A 22,539-nucleotide genomic window follows, 5' to 3' on the forward strand; every position below is an offset into this window, starting at 1 on the left:
GTGCTGCATGATATTTTGGCATCTTACCACCACCTGCTGATCTGTCGTGGGATAGTTTGACAGAAGAAGTAGGAACATGCCTCAGATTTTGCCACTTCAGTCGAACAAATGAAATCACTCCACAAAGAACACAGCAATGTAAAGTCAACCATCTTTTTATTCCACAAGCCACTAACTTCAGGGATTTGTTAAGTAGTTCACATGGAACCAAGAGGTGACAGCGACTAATGTGTCCCTATCTGAGAAAAGTCAACATACTGTTAAATGTTAAATTTCACCAGGACATTATTTCACAGGGAATGAAACTGAAACTATTCTGTTACATTCTCATAAATACTTAAAAACAACTGTGTGGTTGTGAAGTTCACAAAAGGCCCCCACAGAAAAACAAGAATTGCTCCACGTTTTGATGATATTTACAAACAATATTTTTACAGCCAGACACAAACTTTGCTTCTTTGTAATTTGATGTTGAGCAGGTTCATGGTATAAATCTCAAGTTATCTGATTCATTCTGACATAAAATGCTAGACATGGCACTTCAAATTAAAACAGAGGTAAAACAAGTCTATAGCTTCCTCACACATTTGTCATTCATTAAATAAAAAAGAAAAAAGCTCAAGATTTAAGACGTGAGTGCTTAGTGGTTTTAAGACAACATACTTTGATTTAAAATAGCGTCAGACACGTCTTTGGCAACATCTTCCTTTAAAATATGATCTTTCCCGATGTACAAAAGGGCCCTCGCTTTTTACATTTTTTTAAACAACCTCTTGTAAAATGTCCATCACTTTCCTTTTATTCCTCATGATATAGCTGATTTCAACAGCTGATAACGTACCATAATAGTTATATATAAAAAAAGAACAGCATCTTCATGATGTTATGTGCAAAATCTTTTCATCGTACCACCAGTCATTCCACAAGTCCAATCTCCAGTGCATAGTTTAAAGTTAAAGGAACACTACCTTCTCTCCTTCCTTTTTCAGAACATCTTTGGGAAACGGTGGCGGTACTGGTGGAATGTCGTCGTTAATGCTGTTCCTCTTGTGTGTGTTGAAAGACTGAGAGGTTTGCATGTTCTGGGTGGATCCAGGTGGTTTGAAGATATCTGGATGGTGGGAGATTGGAAGAATAAATAAAAAATAAATAAATCACAGCAACACCTGACAATATGATTTTCCCTGTCTGTATCTGTACGCACAATTTAAACTGATGATCATCTTGTCATTCAAGTAGGACTTACGGGAAACTAGTGTACAAACTAAAATACCAGAGGTGGTTAAAGATTTTACCAGCAGCAGTAGAAAACTTGCAAATTCTTCACAAGGGGGCGCTGTTTAGTCACTAACCAGGGCCCCGAGACATCACAGGCTAAGATAACTGACATCCATCTTACCAGTGTTAAGTAACATTTGATCTAAAACTTAGATTTTTAAACTAGAAAATAAAACTACAATGATGGACACACAAATAATCTGCTCTTCCATTTTCTGGTATCTTCTTCCTGTTTCTTATCAACACACAGGTTTCCATATAACACAATTAAATTCAATTAGTTCAATAGAAAATACAAATATGTGTAAAAAAACAAAGACAAAAGTCAGAAAACAAAAATGAGTAGCATTTGTTTTATAGAAGTTAAACCTACTTCTTCTTATAACTGAAAAGGTCAGTTAGCTTGTGTATAAACGAACCACAGCTGCTGTTTTTCTCAGGAAGTTAACTGCAAACCTGCATCGAGAGTTTTAACAACCACCTGAGTGAGCAGCCATCACTGTACCTGACTGGTAGATTCTCGGAGGACTGGTATGCTTGGTGGATCTCAGACTGCCTCCCTCTTTCCCTGTCACTCGTATAGGCACCACCTGGTTCACGTCTATAGAAGCTGGATGTAAAAGAAAAAGAAGATAATTTGAGACTAATGTTTGATACTGAATCATTTCATTTTTTGCTTTTTTACATTTCTGTTAATTTTTTTCACAAGTCCCTTGCATTGGTATTAAAGTGAAATGCAAAATTTAAAACTACACTTTTGTCCTGGAACATTAAGACGTCATGTTAACAGGATTGTATTCTGACCTGCACTGTTCGTTCTTTGGTGGGACTTCTTTGTCTTCATGCCTTTCTCCTTTCCCCTGGGTGGAGCTGCCAGCTTGGTGGGAATCCGCTGCTGCACAGCTGAAGGTGTGTGCACCTGGTTGGTGGTGCTGATCAGGTGCACAGGCAGCTCAGATTTGGCTGGCTGGGGGCTGATACTCTCCTTACGCGGTGGAACCTTTGGAGGAATTTCCATGGGATTGGAGATAATGTTGCTCTTCACCTGGGGCTTTAAAGGCAAAGTCAGACTCCCACCTCCATTCACTATGCTCCCCCTGAATGAGTGGTAACTGGGGAGATTCGGGAACTAGGGAGAAAGTGGAATGAAAGTATTATGAAGTTCTGTTAAAACATGCAATCAAATTAAAAGGTTAAAGATTAAGTATGTTTCAGAAGATTTTGAACTACAGCAGACCAACACATAAAAAAAAAAATCACTTAAATTCTTCCCGTTTCTTACTTGTGTGGGGTCGTCATAGTTCGAGTGTGACTGTATCATGTTCATGTACTTCTTAATCTTCTCCTGCGTCTGCTCCAAACGTTCCTTCTCCTGAGTCTGACGTTCCTTTTCCTTTTCTACTGACTTTATGGATTCCCTCAACCTCTCCAGGCTCCTCTGGTGTTCTTCCTTCTGCCTCTCCAGCTCTGCTTTCTCCTCATTGAGCTTCTCCTCCCACTTGTTGCAGGTTTCCTCTCTCAGTTTCAGCTGAGCCTCCAGGGTCTCAATCTGCATCCTCTGCTGCTCCCTCTCTTTCTCCCAGCGCTGCTGCTCCTCTCGATGCTGAGCCTGCAGTTTGTGCAAGTTGCCAAGTTCTTCCCTTTGCTTCTCCAAGTTGCGCTGCTTCTCCTGCTCAAGCAGCACACTGCTGTAATGACCTGTGGGCTGCTGGATCTTTGATTGAAAAACACGCTGCAGCTCAGTCTGGCTCTCCTGCTCGGCAGCAACTGCCTGTTGAAGAATTTTATATAATTAAGTAAAAATATACAGTTTTCTTTGGAACTTAAAATATGAGATGCCAAGTGAATGCAATACAGATTTTAGAGTCTGACCTGTAAGCTGTAGAGATACTGTGCAAGTTTTATCACACTGTCACACACCTACAGAAAAAAATAATTGGCAGAGGGAGCTTAACATTTCTGCATGAATTCAAGCAAATTAAAATTAGTATAACTGTTAGCAGGGATACCTCTGGCTCTGGGAAGTGAGTGGAGGTTGAACTGTAGTCTGGCACTGGGAATATGTCGTCATCTGCCTTGAAGTAAAATGGCATAAGGCAAGTAAATACTTGTTTATATTTTATAATCAATAGATGCAAGTAAGGTTTACATCCTTTAAGCATGTCTCACTTACAGATTGTTCCAGGCTTTCAGAGTAGTCTACATCCTGAAGCTGATGATGTTCATCAGTGTAACCCATGTACACAGGACTGCCCCCGCTGCTATCTGTCTTCTCATCAACATCTCCATCTGAGGAAAGTAGATCATACACATCCAAAACTAGTCAATACCATCACACTATAAATAAACATGTTCACTTCGTTTTCTTGGTTTACTAAAGAATATATCAATTTTAGCACTGCTTGTCTTTCTTCTATTTATGATTTAATAGGTTTTGCTGTGAGTAAAACTCAAAATGCAGTGGTGCTTGAAACTTTGTGAAAGCTTTTGAAATTTCTGTATTACTGCATCAATAGAACCTAAAATAAAACAATGTCGTTTTTTTTTTTTATCAATAACTGAAACTAAGTGTTTCTGGTAACAGTTTATGAGACCAGCACATTAGCTTGGATGAATTTTAGTACATTCGTTCTTACAGAACAGCTGAGGGATGCTGGCTAACTTCTTTGCACATTCCATCAAGGATGGCGAGCTGTGCAGGTCCAGAGGCAGCAAAGTAAGCCCAAATCATGACACTACCACCACCAGGATTCACATTGATTTAAGGTTCTAATGTCCCATCCATCCACAGAACATTTTTTAAACAAACTATAGATGGGCAGCAATGTTTTAGAGAGTTGTAGCTTCCTCCTTGAATTCTGCCATATACGCTGCTGGACTAAAGGTCCTTCTTTCCACTGGCAGAAGGACATTTTGTGTAGATGTTACCCTGGGGGTTATAATCTCCTGCACTATTACACACCTTGTTCCTGGGGTGGTTGGCTGGCTCTTACAGAAGGTAACAATGGTTGAATGTTTCTCCATTTTGACTGGATCCTCCCGACAGTCAACTGGAGGACTCAACACTCTTTACAAACAACAACTCTTCTTCTGAATTTACCAGAAATCTCTTTTGCTTGAGCCATAGGACACTTCAACAACTCTATGTTGTCAAGATCAGACTTTGACCGTGAAAACCAACATTTATCTTCTTTAATTAACCCTGGGCCTCTCAGACTAACACCTGGCTGCCATTTCATTGACTGAAATATGTGTCCATAGTTTTCCCTACAGAAGTGGCGTTCTACATCACATGAATATGAATAAAAGAACCTGATACCACTTACTTTTCATGGTATTTGCATAGAAGTCACTGACTGGCACTGCAAAGGTTTCAGCTCGCTCCATGTTTGGGTCTTTTATCCTCAAGAAGAGCAAGTTCTGCAAGTTATCCACTGCAGACAAAAGAAGACACTCTTTAATCTTCTCTTTAAAAGCCACCAACCTTCATCATCTGGCTACATGCAACAACAGAACTGAGTTTATTTCACTTTTAGATCAATACACGTCTTCTGAAATTAAAGTACAGTATTACAGTCCCTGTTATGCATGAAAAACAGTTTCTATAGCTAACAAATTGAACAAAGGAAAAATAAAAATAATATTACATCAAAATTTAAATCATAAAACTAACAAATATTACTGAAAACAGGATACAAATAAAGCCCCTCAGCTCTTACCCTCTCTGATGGCTCTGGGCAGTATCTCCTTCTGCTGTAGCAGCAGGCCTTTGTGGGGGGTTTCCTGCTCTGATGTAATCTCGTAGAGAGCAGCAAATATCTGCTGCTTCTCTGTCAGACTTTGTTTTATCTGGTCATCCCTTTCTTTGAGAATGTCTACAGATTAACAGCATAAAATTAACATGTTAACATTATTTTAATAAAAAAGGGGGGGGGGGGGGTAAGATAAGACTAAGAATAAGAATAATTAGACTTTAACTAAATAGTGCTGTTATGTAAATAACAGAGTGGCTTACCTTGATATTTTTGCAGTGTACCAATCAGTACGCTGTATTCTTCATTTTCTCGACAGCTGGAATCACACAGACATGTGATTTGGCATTGTCTTTAATGTAATATTTTAGGATTTATATTCATATTTTAATCAGTTTACACACACACACACACACACACACACACACACACACACACACACACACACACACACACACACACACACACACACACACACCCTCCTATTCTTAATGCTAGAGTGCCATGAAATGTGTGTCCTTGAAAAAGGTAAATATTGCATTTTTAATGCCTAAAATAAGTTGTTGGTGAGTTTTACATTGATGCTATTTTTCCAGTCACGCGTCATGCATCAGTCAAGTGTCAATACCATTAAAAACCACTCTAACAATTACATCAACATGTGTCGTAATAAAGTATAAAAACACTTGAGCTGGGGGTTAGGGTTAACACCAAACATTAAGCTCTCTTCTCAGACGTACTCAGCTTACCTGTCTACAGCCCGCCGTATGGTGCCCATCCACTTGACGCATTCCTCTGCAGAACTTGTGTGGATCTCATACATCTCCGGCTTGCCGGAGGTGCAATCACAGATAAGGAACAGGCCTTTTTCTTCATGAGCCATTTCCCTTACTATCAGCCTCTGAAGTGAGATCACTGGTGGCTTGTTGTCCTGCATAAGGCACAACATTATTAATAATTATTCAATTATATTATGCAAGATTATACCGCAGGATTATCATCTACAAAGAAATCTATATTTGGAGCATCCCAATATAGACTACCTTCAAGGTATAGTATGACTGATAGTGACTTTGCCTCTATACAATATTGTTTGGGCAGAACTTACCATAGTAGCAAATACAAGCTTCTGATCTTTCTCCTGCAAGAGGAGAAGCACGTCTGAAAGCAGTACAGCATGGATGTCTGCAGGGAGAAATGAATAATGCTCCGTAACAAATAACAAAGCTTGAGGTTTTTATATTGAAAGCAATGAAAGAAGGACTTGAGGCATGTTGACCTTGTTTTATATGCAACAGTTAACCTATGACACTTATGACAAAACTTTGTTGTAATACTGGTTCTCTGAATTGTTTGCCTTTTCAGAAAAGTAGTTTGTCCCACATCTTAAAGTAATACAATAATAATACACGCAACCTCTATTTAACTGTGGCTATCCACTAAGTTGTCAGTAATTTTCAACAGACGACAACTTGCAGACAAACTTAGAGATATATACTGTTTCACATTCTTTTAGTAACAATAAACTAGTCACAAACCTTTCTGTCTTCCAGAGGACTTCCAGGTGACAGTGCATTCATGCAGCACAAACCTGTTGCGCTGAAATAGATCTTCTCTGCGGAACAAATGGCCGTCCTTCATCCGGCCTTGTGATTTTGGCTCTAGACGCTGGCTCAGACGAACAACTTTTTCATATTCACTGACTTGAGCATTTACCTTGAAGATGATGTCTTTGATTAACGCCAAACCCTGTACCAGAGACTGGTACTCATCTGTTTCAGCTGTAACAAGGATGAAATATTTTAAATCAAATATCATATCACTCAGAATGCGTGTCACCACAAATAGTAGCCAGTTGGATTTTACTAATTTGAGTTTGTAACATGTTTTAACTGTAAAGACAATAACTTGCAGATGCAGTAGTGGTGAGACTTTACCTTTAGTGTTCTGAATGATTCGCTCTATCAGGACAGGATATTTTGTGATGCGTTGAGTCACCAACAAAAAATATTCAGGAATTCCCAATCTTCGCACTAGAGGCAGCTGACCTATTTTCTGTAAAAAATACGATTTTGACACTAGATGACCTGCAGTAGTGAAGGTTATTGGCATTATAGACTTGTTTTACTGGTAGTTTCAACATTCTTTCAATAATCACTGTTCAAAGTCCTGTCTCTAAAGACACTCTAATTCTGCTTAATTTTCTCTGTGCAACAAATCACAATTACTTGCTCTACTGACAAAATAAAATGAGATTGCTTACCCTTATTACAAACTGAAACTTCTTGCTGTTCTGTAGCTGTTCTTTGTAGAAGTTGATGGCTTCGATGTGACGGCTGCAGAAAAGACTGTAGTACTTCATCACTGAATCTCCCTGGGTATCTGAAAACTATCACATCAAAAGCACAAATCTTAAAAAGTAAGTTTTAGTTTAGTAACACATATATATAGTACATATATATGAACAAATATAAGCATTGTTTATTATGTTATGTTATGTTATTTTAAGAGAATAATGAAAAAAAAAAAGAGGATCACAAAGACCCCAATGGATTTGAACTCATTGTATCATAGCTTTTTGGCCTGCACATAATGCATCATACACCTGCAATAATACAGAGCGGGGCATTACTGATGCTTATCAGTCGATTACCTCTGAAGCGCACACACACAGAGACATGAGTCAGCAAAGGCATGACAGCCAAGAAATGTCAATTTAATGCCAGGAAACAGGGAGGTGGTGTAATCTGATGCAGTGACACACATTTAAATGCTGCCAGTGCAGGATTTACAGAGAAACAGGTCTGACATAGAGTATATGTTACTGTTGTATGTTATCCTAAACAGTCTCTTTTCCGTCCGTACAGCCTAGCGAATCACCAACCTAAAGGTCATCCTGCAAGGTTACTTTGGTTTAACTTTTACATCCTCAGCAGTTAAAATAGTGTGGTTAAATGTGGTTAATGTTCAATATATTCTACACCAATATGTCCTATTGCAAAATGAAAGTTCTGACATGGACGACACAAATGTTAAATTCAGTCTTAGTTCATAAACAGTGCTAAACACATAAATAAAAAGGTATAATTACTCTGTGCTAAATATGATTTCATGTTCAGAAACCTTTCTGACATTTAAAAACTCATTTCCAGGAGTGTTACACCTGTGACACCACCATTCCATACATCTATGTCGCAAACACACCCAATTTAGACATACCGGCCATTCCAACTACAGAGAGCTGTAAACCCAGGCAGCATGTGCAGCAAGAGTGACAAAGGAGAAGAGAGGTGGATCAATATACTATATATAAAGAGAAAGGTCTTGCAAAACAGGAAAAACAAGGGTGTACCATAAACACAATGATTTATTCCTAAATAAAGCCTAAATAGCTGTAATAATTATAACATGACATTATTTGTACATGCAAAAATATAAACAATGAGTGCTGCATGCTGCTGCATGGAATGGTAGCTGTGGTATACAACTAATATCTAGCCTGATCCTAATTTTAAAATGTAGTCTAATGCATGCATCTAATCTTATCACTTTATCCTGTTCTTGACAGCTGAATAGCTGATGAGACTACTTAGTAAAGCTCCATGTCACACTGTCTGTTGTACAGTGTAAGAACATAAACATTAGCATTTAGGAGGAGGTTGTAAACATACACTGAGTAAACTGTGGATCTGGGCCCTGTTCTTTAAACATGGTTGCACTAACACCTTAAATAAAAGGCAAAAACGTAGACAGCTGAAATCCTGATCTGACTGCATGACATAGGCATGGTGGGCAGCCTTCCAGCATAAACTGGAATAATAGACTAAAAGACATAAGCCTCATTATATGTGTACATCTTATTATGCATTATGTGTGTTCCTGTAGGTGTCATTTTATTCCACAGTGAACGGCTTATGTGTGATAATCATTAGCAAGGTATAAATATCAAATCAAAGCTTTGTAAAATCTGTTTAAAATCTTTAATTACATATTTTCTGAAAAGTGAGTTTCGCTGTCAATCTTTTAACTTGATTTTGAGTTCAAACATCACAGTAAATACAATCAAACTTGCGGTTTACCACACTGAAGAACTGGTTTCTTTTATATCAAACATGTCATCTGTAACCCCTGATTGTTTAAGAATACTCGCACAAAACAGACTATCCCATTTCATTACAGCCATTCAAGTTAAATTAGACAGCAACAGCAATAAATTATATGAAGATCTAGACTTCCTGTGGCTTTAAAATGACTCTGCTGTACCTGAGAGATGAGGATATCCCCCAAATTTGAAATTTGGTAGTTTGAGCTTCCTTCCTCCTGGTATTGGCTTTGCTGTTCTTTGAGGCAGGTAAAAAAGTCCTGGTGGAAGCGGAGCAGATCCTCCAATCCAGGAAAGAGCCACTCCAGCTTGGCTTCATCCATCAGCTGTGACTTCCTCAACTCATGCATAAACACGTGAAGAAGGATTTTCAAGTTGCGTACATGGTGCATCTCTGTCTGCATCAGCTCTAGGGGATTGACAAAAAGGGATAATTTATTACTAAAGTAGTCTAAAAAAGGTCCTTGTTAAGTCCCTCAAAAATATGCTAATAATGGGCTTCACTCACCAATGTCTACCTAGGTTTTTTGTAAATTTGTTCTTTAGAAAGGCCCTAAGAAAAATCCATGTTGGATTCAGGACGTGTTCTTAAACTCTTAAATTTATTGTACCTTCATTCTTATATCAATAGATTCCAGTGTCCTGAATGAAATATAAAGACATGGAACGCCAGACTCCAAACTCAAGTGAAGAAAAAGTTCAGTTTATACATTGTATAGCTAGTCCTATGTGAGCCGAGTGAGTCTGAGATCCAGTGCGTGGGTGTGGGTCAGGATGCACAGCCTCTTGTGGGGGTGGCTAAAGGGGAAATGGCCCATCGTGTTTCAGGGTGATGCTTTGTGAACTAAAGTGCTACTGTCTTAGATCACTCTTTAGTGAGTAGGATCCTGTTTTCTTAACAACACAATAAAACACATTCCAAATAAGAAAATACTGATGAATGTCAGAAATAGTAAATGAGGCCCATTGTGTAGATAGTGTACAGACCATGTCAACGATAGAAAAATTCTTAGGTGAACTAAGAACTGTTAAATAAATCACAGCAGATGATGTCATACTTTTTAATCCTATTACAAGAGTTTATCGTGATATTTATGTTATAATAGTGCAGAGGTTGTGTAGTCTGCCACCAGCGATCACAAATTCATATTTATCAATAGGTGGATGAGATGTGACAGTTCTATTTATACTGACCCACTGTACAAGATGATATGACGGCTGAAAACAATTTTTGTATTTAAGATGATCATATGTTGGTTTTAGACAAACTAACATTAAATTTTTTAATTGTCTGGTGCAGCTTACCATAGATGACATCCTGTCTGTTAACAGCCTCTTTATTTAGGGCCTTCACATAGTTCTGGTCCACAGCCACACTCCAAATCTCTGCCTGCAGATTCTGGGCATCGTAGTCCAACTCATTTTGCAGCTGAGCATAATGGTAATCTGGATGACACACAACACAGTCACAGCAGGATCTGTGTTACCCGCACAATTCTTGTGCTTTGTACTCATACGAGTCTGTGTCTCAGTTACTCTCATTATTTGTCATATACAGATTATTTTAAAACATTTTTAACTGTCTTACTTCTGTGTCAGAAAGATTGCTTTAAATTTTAATTTACTGAATAGGGGAGAATTAAACATCATAAAAACAAAGGCCACCCAAACTGCTGATAGCGACTTACTGACCTTCTAGGTTGATTGGCTCAGCCAATGAAGGCACCAGTAACAGAGAATCCTCATGGTGCAGCTTCACCCGCAGACCATCACTGTCATCCATCTGTGCTGCACTGGATCCAGTCTGTATGATAAGATGAGGCTCAACGGGTAAATTGAAATGTAATAACATGCCTGCATACACAGACACAAATAACACACACTAATGCTGCCAGCCTTTCATGCCACTGCTGAAATGAAGATGTTTGGGAACTTCCATCAGACCTGAATAGCTGATCTTTCTGATCTGCCAAGTCGAACAACAATGAGGTCAAAGGAAAAAAGCAGTAACAACAAACCAAGACAACAAATGACTCTGAATCAGATTTTTGCCCGGCTCAAAATGAACCTGGAACAACATGTGACTGGAATTGAATTTCATCTGCTGACTACTACTACTCTGCCTGGAAAACACTCAGTTTCCTAAAAATGGAATTTTAAGTTCTTAAAATATATATTCACCAACCTGGGACTCGTGTTGTTGTAAGAAGAGGAAGTAGCTGAGCACAGTGTCTTTTAGGGGTAACAGTCATGCCTGACAGAAACAGACACAGAGGCCATTGGAGGCCCGGGGAGAAACACTCTCCCTACTAAAAGACAAAAACAGAGGCAAAGAAAAAGACTATTAGTTACAGAGGTAGAAAAATCACATTACATTGAAATACAGTAGGGCTGGGTAATATTAAGAATACTTTCTGATACTGATGTATAGTACATTTCAAAATGGCAGATGTATAAAAAGATAATCACACATGGACGTTACAAAGTGTATATAATATATAATATGTTTCAATGTTACGTATTACGCCAGCTAAGGATACTTAAAGTAAATTACTACTACTACTACTACTACTACTACTACTACTACTACGTCCAAAAGAGTTTTGCACAGTGGTAACAACACATCACCACAATATTACTGAAAGTCAATAGATAGATTAACACCCTGAACAACATTTTACAAGAGTAAACAAGAGTTTACACAGGAAATGCAAACAACGTACCTCAATTATATGTTACCAAAAGACCCAGTCAGGTTACCTACATAAAAAAAATTAGTCAATAAAGAGAGTAAAAGTAGAGAGTGCATTATATGGTGCTTAATCCAAACAACAAGCTGCAAAACTAGTTCAGTGGAGCGGGAACTGGTTTGGCAAACTGTGACAGCACAGCTCAAGTGAGAGCAACTCAGGCGAAGATACACAAAAAACATTTTCCTGGAGAACTACGGCAACAGCAGTTTTAAATCACATGCTTGATCATAGCAACAATACAGTAGCTGAGTGAACACACACGAACACTCTCTGTTATACTTTTAAGAGACAATGCACAAGATTTCCGGCCCAGACCATAAGTATGTTTTTCCTATCACGATCTGATCGTCGATACATTAAATTAGAAATAAAATAATGGATATTACTTTCAGTTGCCAGGTCTCAGCTTTAATCTGAGAGAATTTACTACCATTATTAAAATAGATACTGAAAGAACGGTGTGAAGGATATAGCACTGTCTCATTTCTACTTCATGGCCAACATGATTGAACTTTTACCCCTCGTCTCAGTTTCTGTTTGTGTTTCCATTGTCATCTGAACCGCTTTGGAGACAGGTTCCAGTAGCTACATTCTGGCACGCCTCAGGAGGTGGTACTAAATCAAGTTCCAGCTACTTGCTGGGGGAGTGGGCAGGTGCTTGGCAGGCTGTTGACCGATTAGTTAAATGTAAGAGTTGTCTCGTCTCAAGGATTAGCATAACAAGCACTGTGTGAACACATGCAGACATACTTGGCCAACATGCATAAACAGAAGAGCAGAAAACACAGTAGAAAGGTTCTACTATTCAAAAAGTCTGTTCTCCAACTGAAAGGACTTCTTGGGCAGTTCTGTCATGAACATTGGTTCAACATTAATTTATGTGGTTAAGACTTTAGACGTGGCTCACAGTAGACTGAGAACTGCCCTCAGACTGAGTTGGAGATATCTGTCAATATGAGGAGTAAAAAGGTGAGAATGCAATTAAAGAAAAAACAATGAGGCTCAAAAAAGCTCACATGTAATCAACAGTTGATTTGCCAAAAGCAATAGTTAGGTACATTGTAAAAAAGCAGATGCACACAACAAAAGCAGAAAACTGACATGAAAAACTGAGGTGAATTTGCACTGTGTAAAAAGCCTGTTAATGACTGCAGAGCAAGTTAAGCATGCATCCCAATAGGTAGGTGTAAATGTTTTCTTGTCAATGATCAAGAGAGACTTCATGACCATGACCTCAGAGCATTTAGCACAAGATGCTAAAACTAAAAGATCAGGTTACAGTTTGCAAAAACATACAGGTGCAAGAAACTATTTGGCTACACATTCTAGACACCAATGAGATAAGAAAAAACAACCTCTATTGAAATGATGATGGTGCCAGGGAAAAAGCTCATGACCAATAACAAACCAATTCATCTGTAAAATATGGTGGTGATTGTGTTGCTCTACAGGCTTTGGCTTATCTTTCTGACTGTGAGATAGACATCTCTGAGATACGGTGTAAAAATGTTTACAGATTTCACAACCATTCTGTAACTGACACATACTTTTTTTTTGTTTTGTTTTACATACTGACAAAAAATATGGCTTTGAAGTGCCGTACTGTTCCTTATATGAGACTTACCTAATCATATCCAGTATGCTTCTGCCTTGTTTTTTGTGATATGTCTTCCAGTTGTGACACTAGGAAAAATGCAAGGGGAAAATAATCCAGTTAAAACAGTGCACGAAAACATAAAAAAAGGAAAATGCAGGAAACGACTCCACAAAATGCCTACAACTAATTTAAAACATGTCATTAACATATAAAGGAGTCACAAAAGATAACTCAAAGTGTGACACACCTAAAACACACAGGAGTTACACTAAAGCCGTTGAGACACACACTAAAATGGTCTCACTTGTTTTACACAAGCTGTCATTGCTTAGCCGTTTGTTTACCTCAGAGTAAACTCATATAAAATACTGAAATACAGTATATATGGCTGTTTCAGAGCAGCATATTGCACCACTTGCTTAAGCACTTTTCCCAGGACCCCGTCCCATATTACTTTCTTTGTTCTTAAGCTTCATGGTATGTCATTAGCCATGTTAACGTTGTACAGTTCAGCCCCCATGTTATGAGTACCAACCACACCTCAAATGATTCACAGAGTCTGGGTAGAAAGGTAACAGAACAGCATGAAATACAGGACATTCTCTCAAGAGACAAAACAAGACCAGCAAGTCTTCCAAGAATCCTGATACACAGAGGAAAAAACTGCCAAAAGCTGTGTTGGTGTAAAGTAATTTAAGGGAGTAATTAAAGAGACAAGGAACCTAAAAAAACTTCAAAACCAGAATAAAACTAATAGGAGTTGCTGATGTTTGTCATGACAAGTCAAGTAAAAGGACCAGTGATAGTCTTCTCTCAGATTGGTAATTTATGGTCAACGCTACACAACAGCCATTATCATGAGGAAGCAACAAAACAAAAAACAGTGATCTTTGTTGCTCCTCTTCCTAATATACTGTGAGGGTTGGGTATGATCACATGATCACACAGGTATAACTTGTCAGAAACACCAGATTACTGAAATTACTTCCTTTACACAACAATGGGTATTGCTTCCACTTTCCTTGTTGCCTTCACATGCAGCAGCCTTGACACCTGGTTTACTGATTAACTTCCAGACACTGGTTGTGGCTCCTATCTTTGGTATGGTTTGCCATAAATGTAGTGGTATAATGAATAATACTTTATTGATCCCCTTGGGGAAATAAACAGGCGATTCCTGCCATATTTGCAGGACAAGTACCAAATAATCAAAACTACTTCCTGCATATTAACACATGAAATTAGCATGAAAATCTAGTCTTTGTAATGACAAGCCGGCCTTAGAGGCTTCTTTCATTTGGGATCCTTGGCACCCACAGAGGTAAAAAGCATATGTGAAAATAGGATTATTAAAGAACAAAATAACACCTTCAAATTCAGACATATTTCTATGAGAGGCCAGAAAAACAGACTGTGAAACTTAATTTAAGAATCAATTCCAAATTAGACAAACTTTATTTCAAGCAATCATGTAAGGCCAACCAAATCAACCACCAAACGCTTTGAATGGTGATAAATATTGTTTCTCGATACGGTTATTCCTGAGGCGACATTAAAACCTGTGGGCTGTTACAAACCATAACAGTGTGTGATTTGTTTTTGTATCAGTCCTATTATTAGTTATCATAATGCAGATGCAGACATTAAACTGCATATTGCTGCCAGCAAGAACAAATTCAGTTTAATATTTATCATATTTTTATTGTTTCAGTATCTTTTCGTGGTCGTCTTGCATCTCCTTTAAAGATCAGACAATGCTTCAAATACACGGCTCAGTGCAGAGCTTGATTTTTTCAGCAACGGTTCACCTCATATAATTTTTTTATTTGAAAAAATAAAGCTTCCGCCTGAGTTTAGGTAGAATAGGTCTGCAACAGGTTGTTTAAGGTTGTTATTGTCTCTCTGTGGTCTTTAGTGGTTGAATGGCATCTCCTGGTTGGTGTTTCTCATTCGGTTGTGATTGTTTTATCTTAACTGAGGTCTGCGGCTTTCAAACATGAATCCTAACATAAACAGTGTTACTAACATTTACTACCAAGTGCTCCACACAGTAACCCAAGTGTATTGAGTTGTTTTAGTTGTGTTGGTGGGAAGAATAGGCTCATCTTTCATGGCTGTTTACTGCCTCATTGTGTCTTTGTGGTTGTTTTCATTTCTCTTTGTGGTCATTTTCCAACACTATGAGACTGTTTATCCTCTAAATAAAACACATCTATTTCTCAAGTTGCAGCTTTTTTTTTTTCTTTTAAATTTCAGTGAGTGTATTTTATTTGATTTTAATATTTTTATTTGCAGAACTCCCTTTTTTAAACAGGAGCTACCTGCAATTAGCCTGTTCATTTATAAAACATGACCCCCAGTTAGTGTATTCACAGAAGGTGAGGACTAGCTGAAAGGTGAGATTAATGTTAATGGATCAAACCGAGACAGGTGTTTTGCAGTAACAAGATTAAATTTAATCAGGTGTATAATAAAAGTCGATCCAGGAGTGGCTGCAGGTGAATACTGTGCTACCTAACAATGTTTGTCAAGTTGCTGGTTGGCATATGGAGGTTTGCTAGTTGAACGTTAGCTACTGAAACTCACCAAGTTGACAACAGTTCAGTTAAAGTACACTGGGTTATTTATTTATTTATTCATTTATTCATTTAATCTGTCGTTTCTCTAGGTCATGTCGAGTTAATAAAAAGTAAGGTCACCTGCTTTGCAAACAGCGTTAGCTAGCTGTTTCCACGATGGCGAAGGAAGCTGTGTTTTATAAAGTTAGCTAACGTAAGCTAGTCAGTTTAACTGCTTCGCCGTTTGTCGCGTCCGTCTTTAATTTAACCATTTAACAACAAACATTAACATTTCAACAACAACAACAACAACAACAACAACAACAACAACGTCCTCTTACCTTGTGTAGAAATAAAGAAGCAGCTGTTCACGTCGATACCGAGACGATTTAGTGTTTCTATCCAGGCGAAGGGGAGTAAAATAACACAGAGGAGTCGCACTGAGGATGTGTGAGGAGGAACAAGTGCACAAACATGGAGCCGGGGAGGACGAACCCTCCTCTGGACGAACCCTCCTCTGGACGAACCCTCCTCTGGACGAACCCTCCCCCTGGACGAACCCTCCTCTGGACGAACCCTCCCCTGGACGAACCCTCCCCCTGGACGAACCCTCCTCTGGACGAACCCTCCCCTGGACGAACCCTCCCCTGGACGAACCCTCCTCTGGACGAACCCTCCCCTGGACGAACCCTCCCCTGGACGAACCCTCCCTCCTCCACTGAGCATTGTACAAGACTGACGTAAGTCCACACACTCACATGTGTTTTTAACTTTCCTAATACAACATATAATTGACTAATAAAACACCTGTCACAACATAATTTAGTTAATTTAGTTGCTACTGTAACTAAAGAGGACATGTCTGAACGGAATAAATTAAATTTGTTGCTAATTAATTTATAAAAATTAAGGGTTTTGAAATCATTCTCTCTTTGCATCTGTACATTAATTAAACTTAGCCTGAACATTTTTAATTTCTGCAGAAACTTATTTATTTTTGAGGTGGGATTACACAGTCATCCTATCAACAATTTGTTCTGTCGTATTAACTCAATTAAGAATAAATTTGTCAGGGGAGTACATTTGTATTTAAAGTAAAATTTGGATTTAAAGTGGTACTTCTACCTTCATATAATACTAGGTAGCTTCATCTGTATATATAAAAATAGGTTGGATTTAGTAATAAAAAGAATTGCAAGGAAAATGCAACAGGTGCTATAAAACAGCTGACTGACACCAGATGTGGTCTGTGCTTTGGAAGATAAAGTCTTGACCAGGAAAAGAGTGGATCTTGTAAGAATGTTTTACTACCTAAATATGAATTTTAATCTCACATCTACAAGCCAATAACAGCTGGATGGCACCATCTGTTGGGGAAAACACGCTCCAGATCAGCTGCTGAACCGATCTTATGCAAAACAAACTCACTTGTACCTCATTCACTTTGTTTTGGTTGGATGTGAATGGTAGAGGCCTGTACTGTAGCTGTCCAGACATGAACCTCTTCAGTAAATCTAGGTCAAAGTTAGTGATCTGGACAGTTTGAGGTGGTGCGTCAGACTGCAACAAGTGACGTAAAGCATCTCAAACCTATGAACTTTGGCAGCACGGTTTGTCGGTCCTCAATAAGAAAGTGTGTAAAAGAATTAGAGAGTACCAAAATTCTGGTTCTTAGTTAATTTTTCCATCATCTGCTGCTATTTCAGATCCAGCTGATTAAAAAACAATACTATAATAATTGATTATTACTGCAGCTAACAATGATTTTCCATTATCAATTAATTGTTTGATCAATACAATGTTAGAAAACAGTAAATACCCTCATATGTCAATTTTATTTTCATGAGGCGAGATTTAAACTGTATTCTGTGTAGTAAAGCTGGTATGACACTTATTACAAATTAAGTGGGTAAAAACTTTGTTCCTTGTCACTTACACAGGGAATAACATTAGATAGGGATCTTTTCACAGTCTGTAGGGACAGATTGTATTCAAATATTATTTTTTTAAATTAATACCTACTAAGTTAACTAGTGACCTTACTATTGCACAAACTCATTATCCCTTTTATGATTTCAGGATTTACAGAAAGACGCATATTGTCCAGCGGGTGGCGTCATTGCACTACAGCACATCTCTGAGAATTCAACTTCAGGAAAAGAGTTGAACCTGATACGCTTGAGTTTGATCCAAAATGTAATCACTTCATAAAAGATTCTGATTAGAGCCCAACAGATAGGTTAATTAATTATGAATAGAATTCTTAAATGTGCATTTTATTATTTGAGTTGAGAAGAACTGAGAAAATCAGAAATGTCTCTCTGTGTGTTTATAAATCACTGAAGAAACAAGTTGCTCTCTAGACAAACGTGTTGAGAAAATGGAAAATAATACGCAGTGCCAGAGCCTCTTCGTGAATGCACCTTGCTGCATTATTTACAGCACTATTTATTTGATCTTGATATGATGGGCAGACATCTTAAGCGAAGACGCCAACACTTCTTCTCCCGGGCATAGCATAGCAAAAAGACCAAGTGCTGTTGGTTGATCATGAGTCCAGAAAAGCTAATTAGTATGATTTTTCTGGATTAGAAAAAAATAAACATAATAGACTAACATGTAAAAACATTTTCTATGACCAGAAATACCTCAAGAATGACAACATATCAGCTATGTACAAAAACATCAATAATATATTTATATATTTTATCTTCTATACCCACTAAAATATGCCAAAGAAGCAGCTATTGGTCAATCTGAGGAACTCGTTCGCCAATGTGAAAACAGTTCAAATATCCTTCAGCTGTAAATGTGAAAACTCAAAAGAAAAAAAAAAACAACCAACAGGTAAATAAATTAAAAAAAACAAAACATAACCCAGAAAAAGTCCTGTGTTTATCCTGTGAGCCATATTGGAATACTGCAGAGTGTGAGGAGGTAAGCCACTTCAACCAGCTTCTCCAGTGAATCAGAGTTTGTTCGAGGATGGACCGCCTTCGACCATCCAACACAAAGTTCCCAAAGCCTTTCATTTTCAGTTTGTCATCCACTCCCGTACAATTCAGATGCAGTTCCATGACAACTGATGTAGGCCACAGACAAAACAGAAGGGCACTTTTTCCAAAACATTGCAACCTGGGGGTGAATTCTTTTGTTGAGTTAGTTAGGAGGGGAAAGTCAGTCTGGACTTAGGGAGGAACAGGGGGTTTAGCAGCCTTCTTGTTTGTCAAGAGTTTGTTTCACAGTTGAATCCATAATACACTCAGTCCAGCACAAACTTGGCAATGTATATACAGTATATAAACTACAATCATTAACAGGAGGGATGTGGGAGACTCATCCTTAAATACAAAAAGTGTCTTCTGCCATCGGTGTGTGGACTTACTGTAGTGTGTGTTTGTGGCATCTGAGGAGAAAAATAAGGTCCTGAGATATGCACTGAGGGGCTTCTGTAGAGAGTGTGATAAAAGTGTGATCTATATAAAATGACAACAAAAAACAAAAATATATTTAAATCTATAGCGTCAATGTTTTTGTGCAGAATTTGTACAGTTTGTTAGGAGGGGCTCGACCGTGGTAGGGCCAGTATTCGTCCGTTGGTCTTTCCTCCGTTCATGTGTGTGAACGGGATGTGGTGCTCCTCATAACTGCCCCTCAGGCCCATGGAGGCGGCCTCGTCCCTGTCCAAACACTGCTCCCTCTGGGAGTAAGACGATGGGTCCAGCGGGATGCTCTCCATGTTTTCCATGTCCAGGTCAAAGTCTTCGCTCTCGGGGGGCTTGTTCTCCTCACTGTAGAAGAAGGAGAACTCCTGGAAGGAAGGGTGCAGGTCCTCACGCAGCATCTCGATGATCTCCTGGAAGGTGGGACGCATCTTGGGGTTGTACTGCCAACACATCTGCATCAGGTTATGTCTGAAAGATAAATAATACAAATAATATATTTTAATTGCTGAAACTACATTTTACACCTTCTACTTTAAGTGTTTTTAAAGGTGGGTTGGTTGTGGTCTTGACTGTATCTCTTACTTTATTTACCTAAAACTATTTTCATATGTTTCCATTATTTTTTCCCATTAGAAAAGCTTAGTTAAATGTCTTGTGTTCACTTGATATGATATAAAATAGAAATACAGATAAGCAGAAAATCCAGTGTGAAAAGAAAGGGGAAAAAAAGTGTGAATGTTCACTTATATAATGATAGATCATTAATATAGCGGATTAAATTTTCTGTTCCATAATTAAATCTCATGTCATATAGCATTATTACAGCTCATAGAAATGATTTAGAGCCATATAAATCATTTGGATTTCACAGTACAGCTGCTGTTTTTAATCGTTTTGTATCTACACAGTCCTGAGCTTGTACATACAGTCTGTCAGCGCAGTTGTCCGGTCGGTCCAGGTAGCCTCCATCCATGACAAACTTGAGGACCTGCTCGTTGGACAGGCCCTGGTACGGCTGCTCAGCCAACGTGCTGATCTCCCACAGCACAACCCCAAATGACCTGGCAAACAGAAAGAGAAGAGACAACAACAGCAACACAGGGAGAATGAGGACAGGCCAATTAGACACCTGACAGAATAAATCTGTATGTGAACACTTGACATAGTCAACAGACTGAGGGCAGAGGCAGCGGCTGCAGCGCTGGTAAACAACATTCGATGAAAAGCATCACACAGTGTAAGCACATGTTGTTATATTTTAATATATGTAATGTGTTTACTATTTACTGTTGCTTTTGGAAGATTAGTTTGTTGTGACCAAATTATCACCAAAACACAAAATATGACAACGTAAATTAAGGGTCTGACCAGCAGTCAGAATGTGCAGTGAAGACTCCGTCCTTAAGAGACTCAGGTGCCATCCACCTGACGGGCAGCAGGCCCTTCCCTCCTTTCCTGTAGTAGTCGGTCTCATAGATGTCTCTCGTCATACCAAAGTCTGGAAAGAAAATCAAGAAAATCACGTTATATAGTCTTATTGCAGTGAAATGTAATCCATGAATTCATAAGGTCACTATTAGGATCAGCAGGTTCAGTGTGCTGAACAGTGGTCAGGGTGGTCGGACGATGAGCAGGTGACAGTAGCTGATGCCACATGTCCAGTTACACAACACCCTTCTAACCTAACTTCCTCAGACTTATGTGGCCTTTTTGTTTTGCTTACCAAGAATCTACATTTATTAATACAGTAGTCCGTGTAACACACCTAATCGGGTCTTAAAAGTGTTTTGGAAGGTACAATCTGAGACAGTTATTTGTGTTGATTGTCTAAGCAGTTTTATAACATAAGGGAAACTATACACCGTATTTAACAAATTTTCAACTGAGAAATTCAAATTTGTAGAATAAATTATTAGATTAAATCCATTCTAATCCACGAAAGTCTGCAAAAAGCCTTTGCTTCACAATACATCAACACAAAGCGGAATCAGAGAAAGGCTGCAAGTTAGCTTTCTGTAAGATGCTGCGTTGATTGTATGGGACAATGCGTAGCTGTTTAGTCCCTTATGAATTGCCACATCTCATCTTTTCTGTGCTTAATAAAAACATACCTCCTATCTTGACTGTAAGATCTTGTGCTACCATGCAGTTCCTGGCTGCCAGGTCTCTGTGGACAAATTTCTTGGCGTTAAGGTAAGCCATGCCATCTGCGATCTCAGCAGCCATTTGGATCATCTCCTTCAAGGTGGGTGGTGGACGGCCTGGGTTGTTCTGAGGGATACAAGACAGATTTTCAATTTATGATCTGCTAACACTGAGATTCACACAGTTTTCATGTCAACAACTGATGACTCAGTGCTGATTTGGATCAAAGGTTAAAAACATATTTGTCAAGTTTATACTACCAAAGTTGATTATCACACTTAGTCGACTGCTGTACAGCAGCAAACAAGCCTGCTTGAGGCCGTTTTCATTTTCAGTTCTCAGTTATCTCTGCATAGAGAACAGCTCAGTCCTCGTCCTATTTGAATTCAATATGTTTGTATATATATTCTGTATATTTCCAAACTTAAAATTGAATTTTAAAAAGTATGGTACTGTCAGTTATACTAATATATCCACACTGAACCACACCATCAATCATCTAATAACTCATCGTGTAGATGTGAAGAAATACAGATTCCACAGGAGAAAACAGCAGATCTGAGATATGTCAGTTACTGTTCTGTATTTCTGTGTTGGTGGTGACAGCTTAGACAGAAGAACCACTGTGTGTTCTCTAAGTAAATGATAACAGAAAAGCACCAAAGTATTTATATTACTTCTACTATTTCTGATAGTTCAGTAGCCCTGCTCTTTATGCCCTTTAATGTACAGAAATAGTTGCTTATACATATGTAAAAAGGAACGATCAGATATGTGCAAACTGCAACAACAGCAAGCGACAACTTGACCATTTCAGCAAATAAAATGCAGAAGTGAAAAGAAGAAACTATAGATAGGGTATAGAACTAATACACAACCATATGCATGCAATACGTCTGTGTGTGAAC

General features: G+C 38.4%; 3 protein-coding genes across 3 annotated transcripts in view; 1 reads left to right on the plus strand and 2 right to left on the minus strand.

The window, feature by feature from the left end:
- Positions 1 to 137: 137 nt before the first annotated feature.
- On the minus strand, positions 138 to 16,509 carry arhgef18a (rho/rac guanine nucleotide exchange factor (GEF) 18a). The gene is made up of 22 exons (XM_026374537.1): positions 16,382 to 16,509; positions 13,510 to 13,568; positions 11,856 to 11,892; positions 11,318 to 11,441; positions 10,825 to 10,936; positions 10,438 to 10,578; positions 9,294 to 9,541; positions 7,294 to 7,419; positions 6,968 to 7,085; positions 6,569 to 6,811; positions 6,139 to 6,215; positions 5,780 to 5,961; positions 5,294 to 5,349; positions 4,998 to 5,153; positions 4,605 to 4,712; positions 3,452 to 3,567; positions 3,288 to 3,353; positions 3,151 to 3,198; positions 2,561 to 3,049; positions 2,083 to 2,407; positions 1,784 to 1,888; positions 138 to 1,111 (listed from the first exon to the last, which is right to left on the minus strand). The coding sequence occupies exons 5-22, from the start codon at positions 10,913 to 10,915 to the stop codon at positions 954 to 956; spliced, it is 2,853 nt and encodes a 950-aa protein (XP_026230322.1). The 5' UTR covers positions 10,916 to 10,936; positions 11,318 to 11,441; positions 11,856 to 11,892; positions 13,510 to 13,568; positions 16,382 to 16,509; the 3' UTR covers positions 138 to 953.
- Positions 16,505 to 18,877, plus strand: LOC113171813 (snake venom metalloprotease inhibitor 02A10-like). Its single transcript, XM_026374538.2, has 2 exons — positions 16,505 to 16,780; positions 18,120 to 18,877. Exons 1-2 carry the CDS (start codon positions 16,515 to 16,517, stop codon positions 18,205 to 18,207), a joined length of 354 nt encoding a protein of 117 aa, XP_026230323.1. The 5' UTR covers positions 16,505 to 16,514; the 3' UTR covers positions 18,208 to 18,877.
- The window catches only part of insra (insulin receptor a), a 43,993-nt gene continuing 39,904 nt past the window's right edge, over positions 18,451 to 22,539 (minus strand). Inside the window, exons 18-21 of the mRNA XM_026374535.1 lie at positions 21,598 to 21,757; positions 20,855 to 20,984; positions 20,413 to 20,547; positions 18,451 to 19,954 (exon numbers count right to left, since the gene is read on the minus strand). Coding sequence (XP_026230320.1) covers positions 19,597 to 19,954; positions 20,413 to 20,547; positions 20,855 to 20,984; positions 21,598 to 21,757 — 783 coding nt within the window. The 3' untranslated portion in view covers positions 18,451 to 19,596. The remainder of the gene's footprint in view (positions 19,955 to 20,412; positions 20,548 to 20,854; positions 20,985 to 21,597; positions 21,758 to 22,539) is intronic.

Source organism: Anabas testudineus, chromosome 17 (assembly GCF_900324465.2).
Source record: "Anabas testudineus chromosome 17, fAnaTes1.2, whole genome shotgun sequence".
NCBI classification, from domain to species: Eukaryota; Metazoa; Chordata; class Actinopteri; order Anabantiformes; family Anabantidae; genus Anabas; species Anabas testudineus.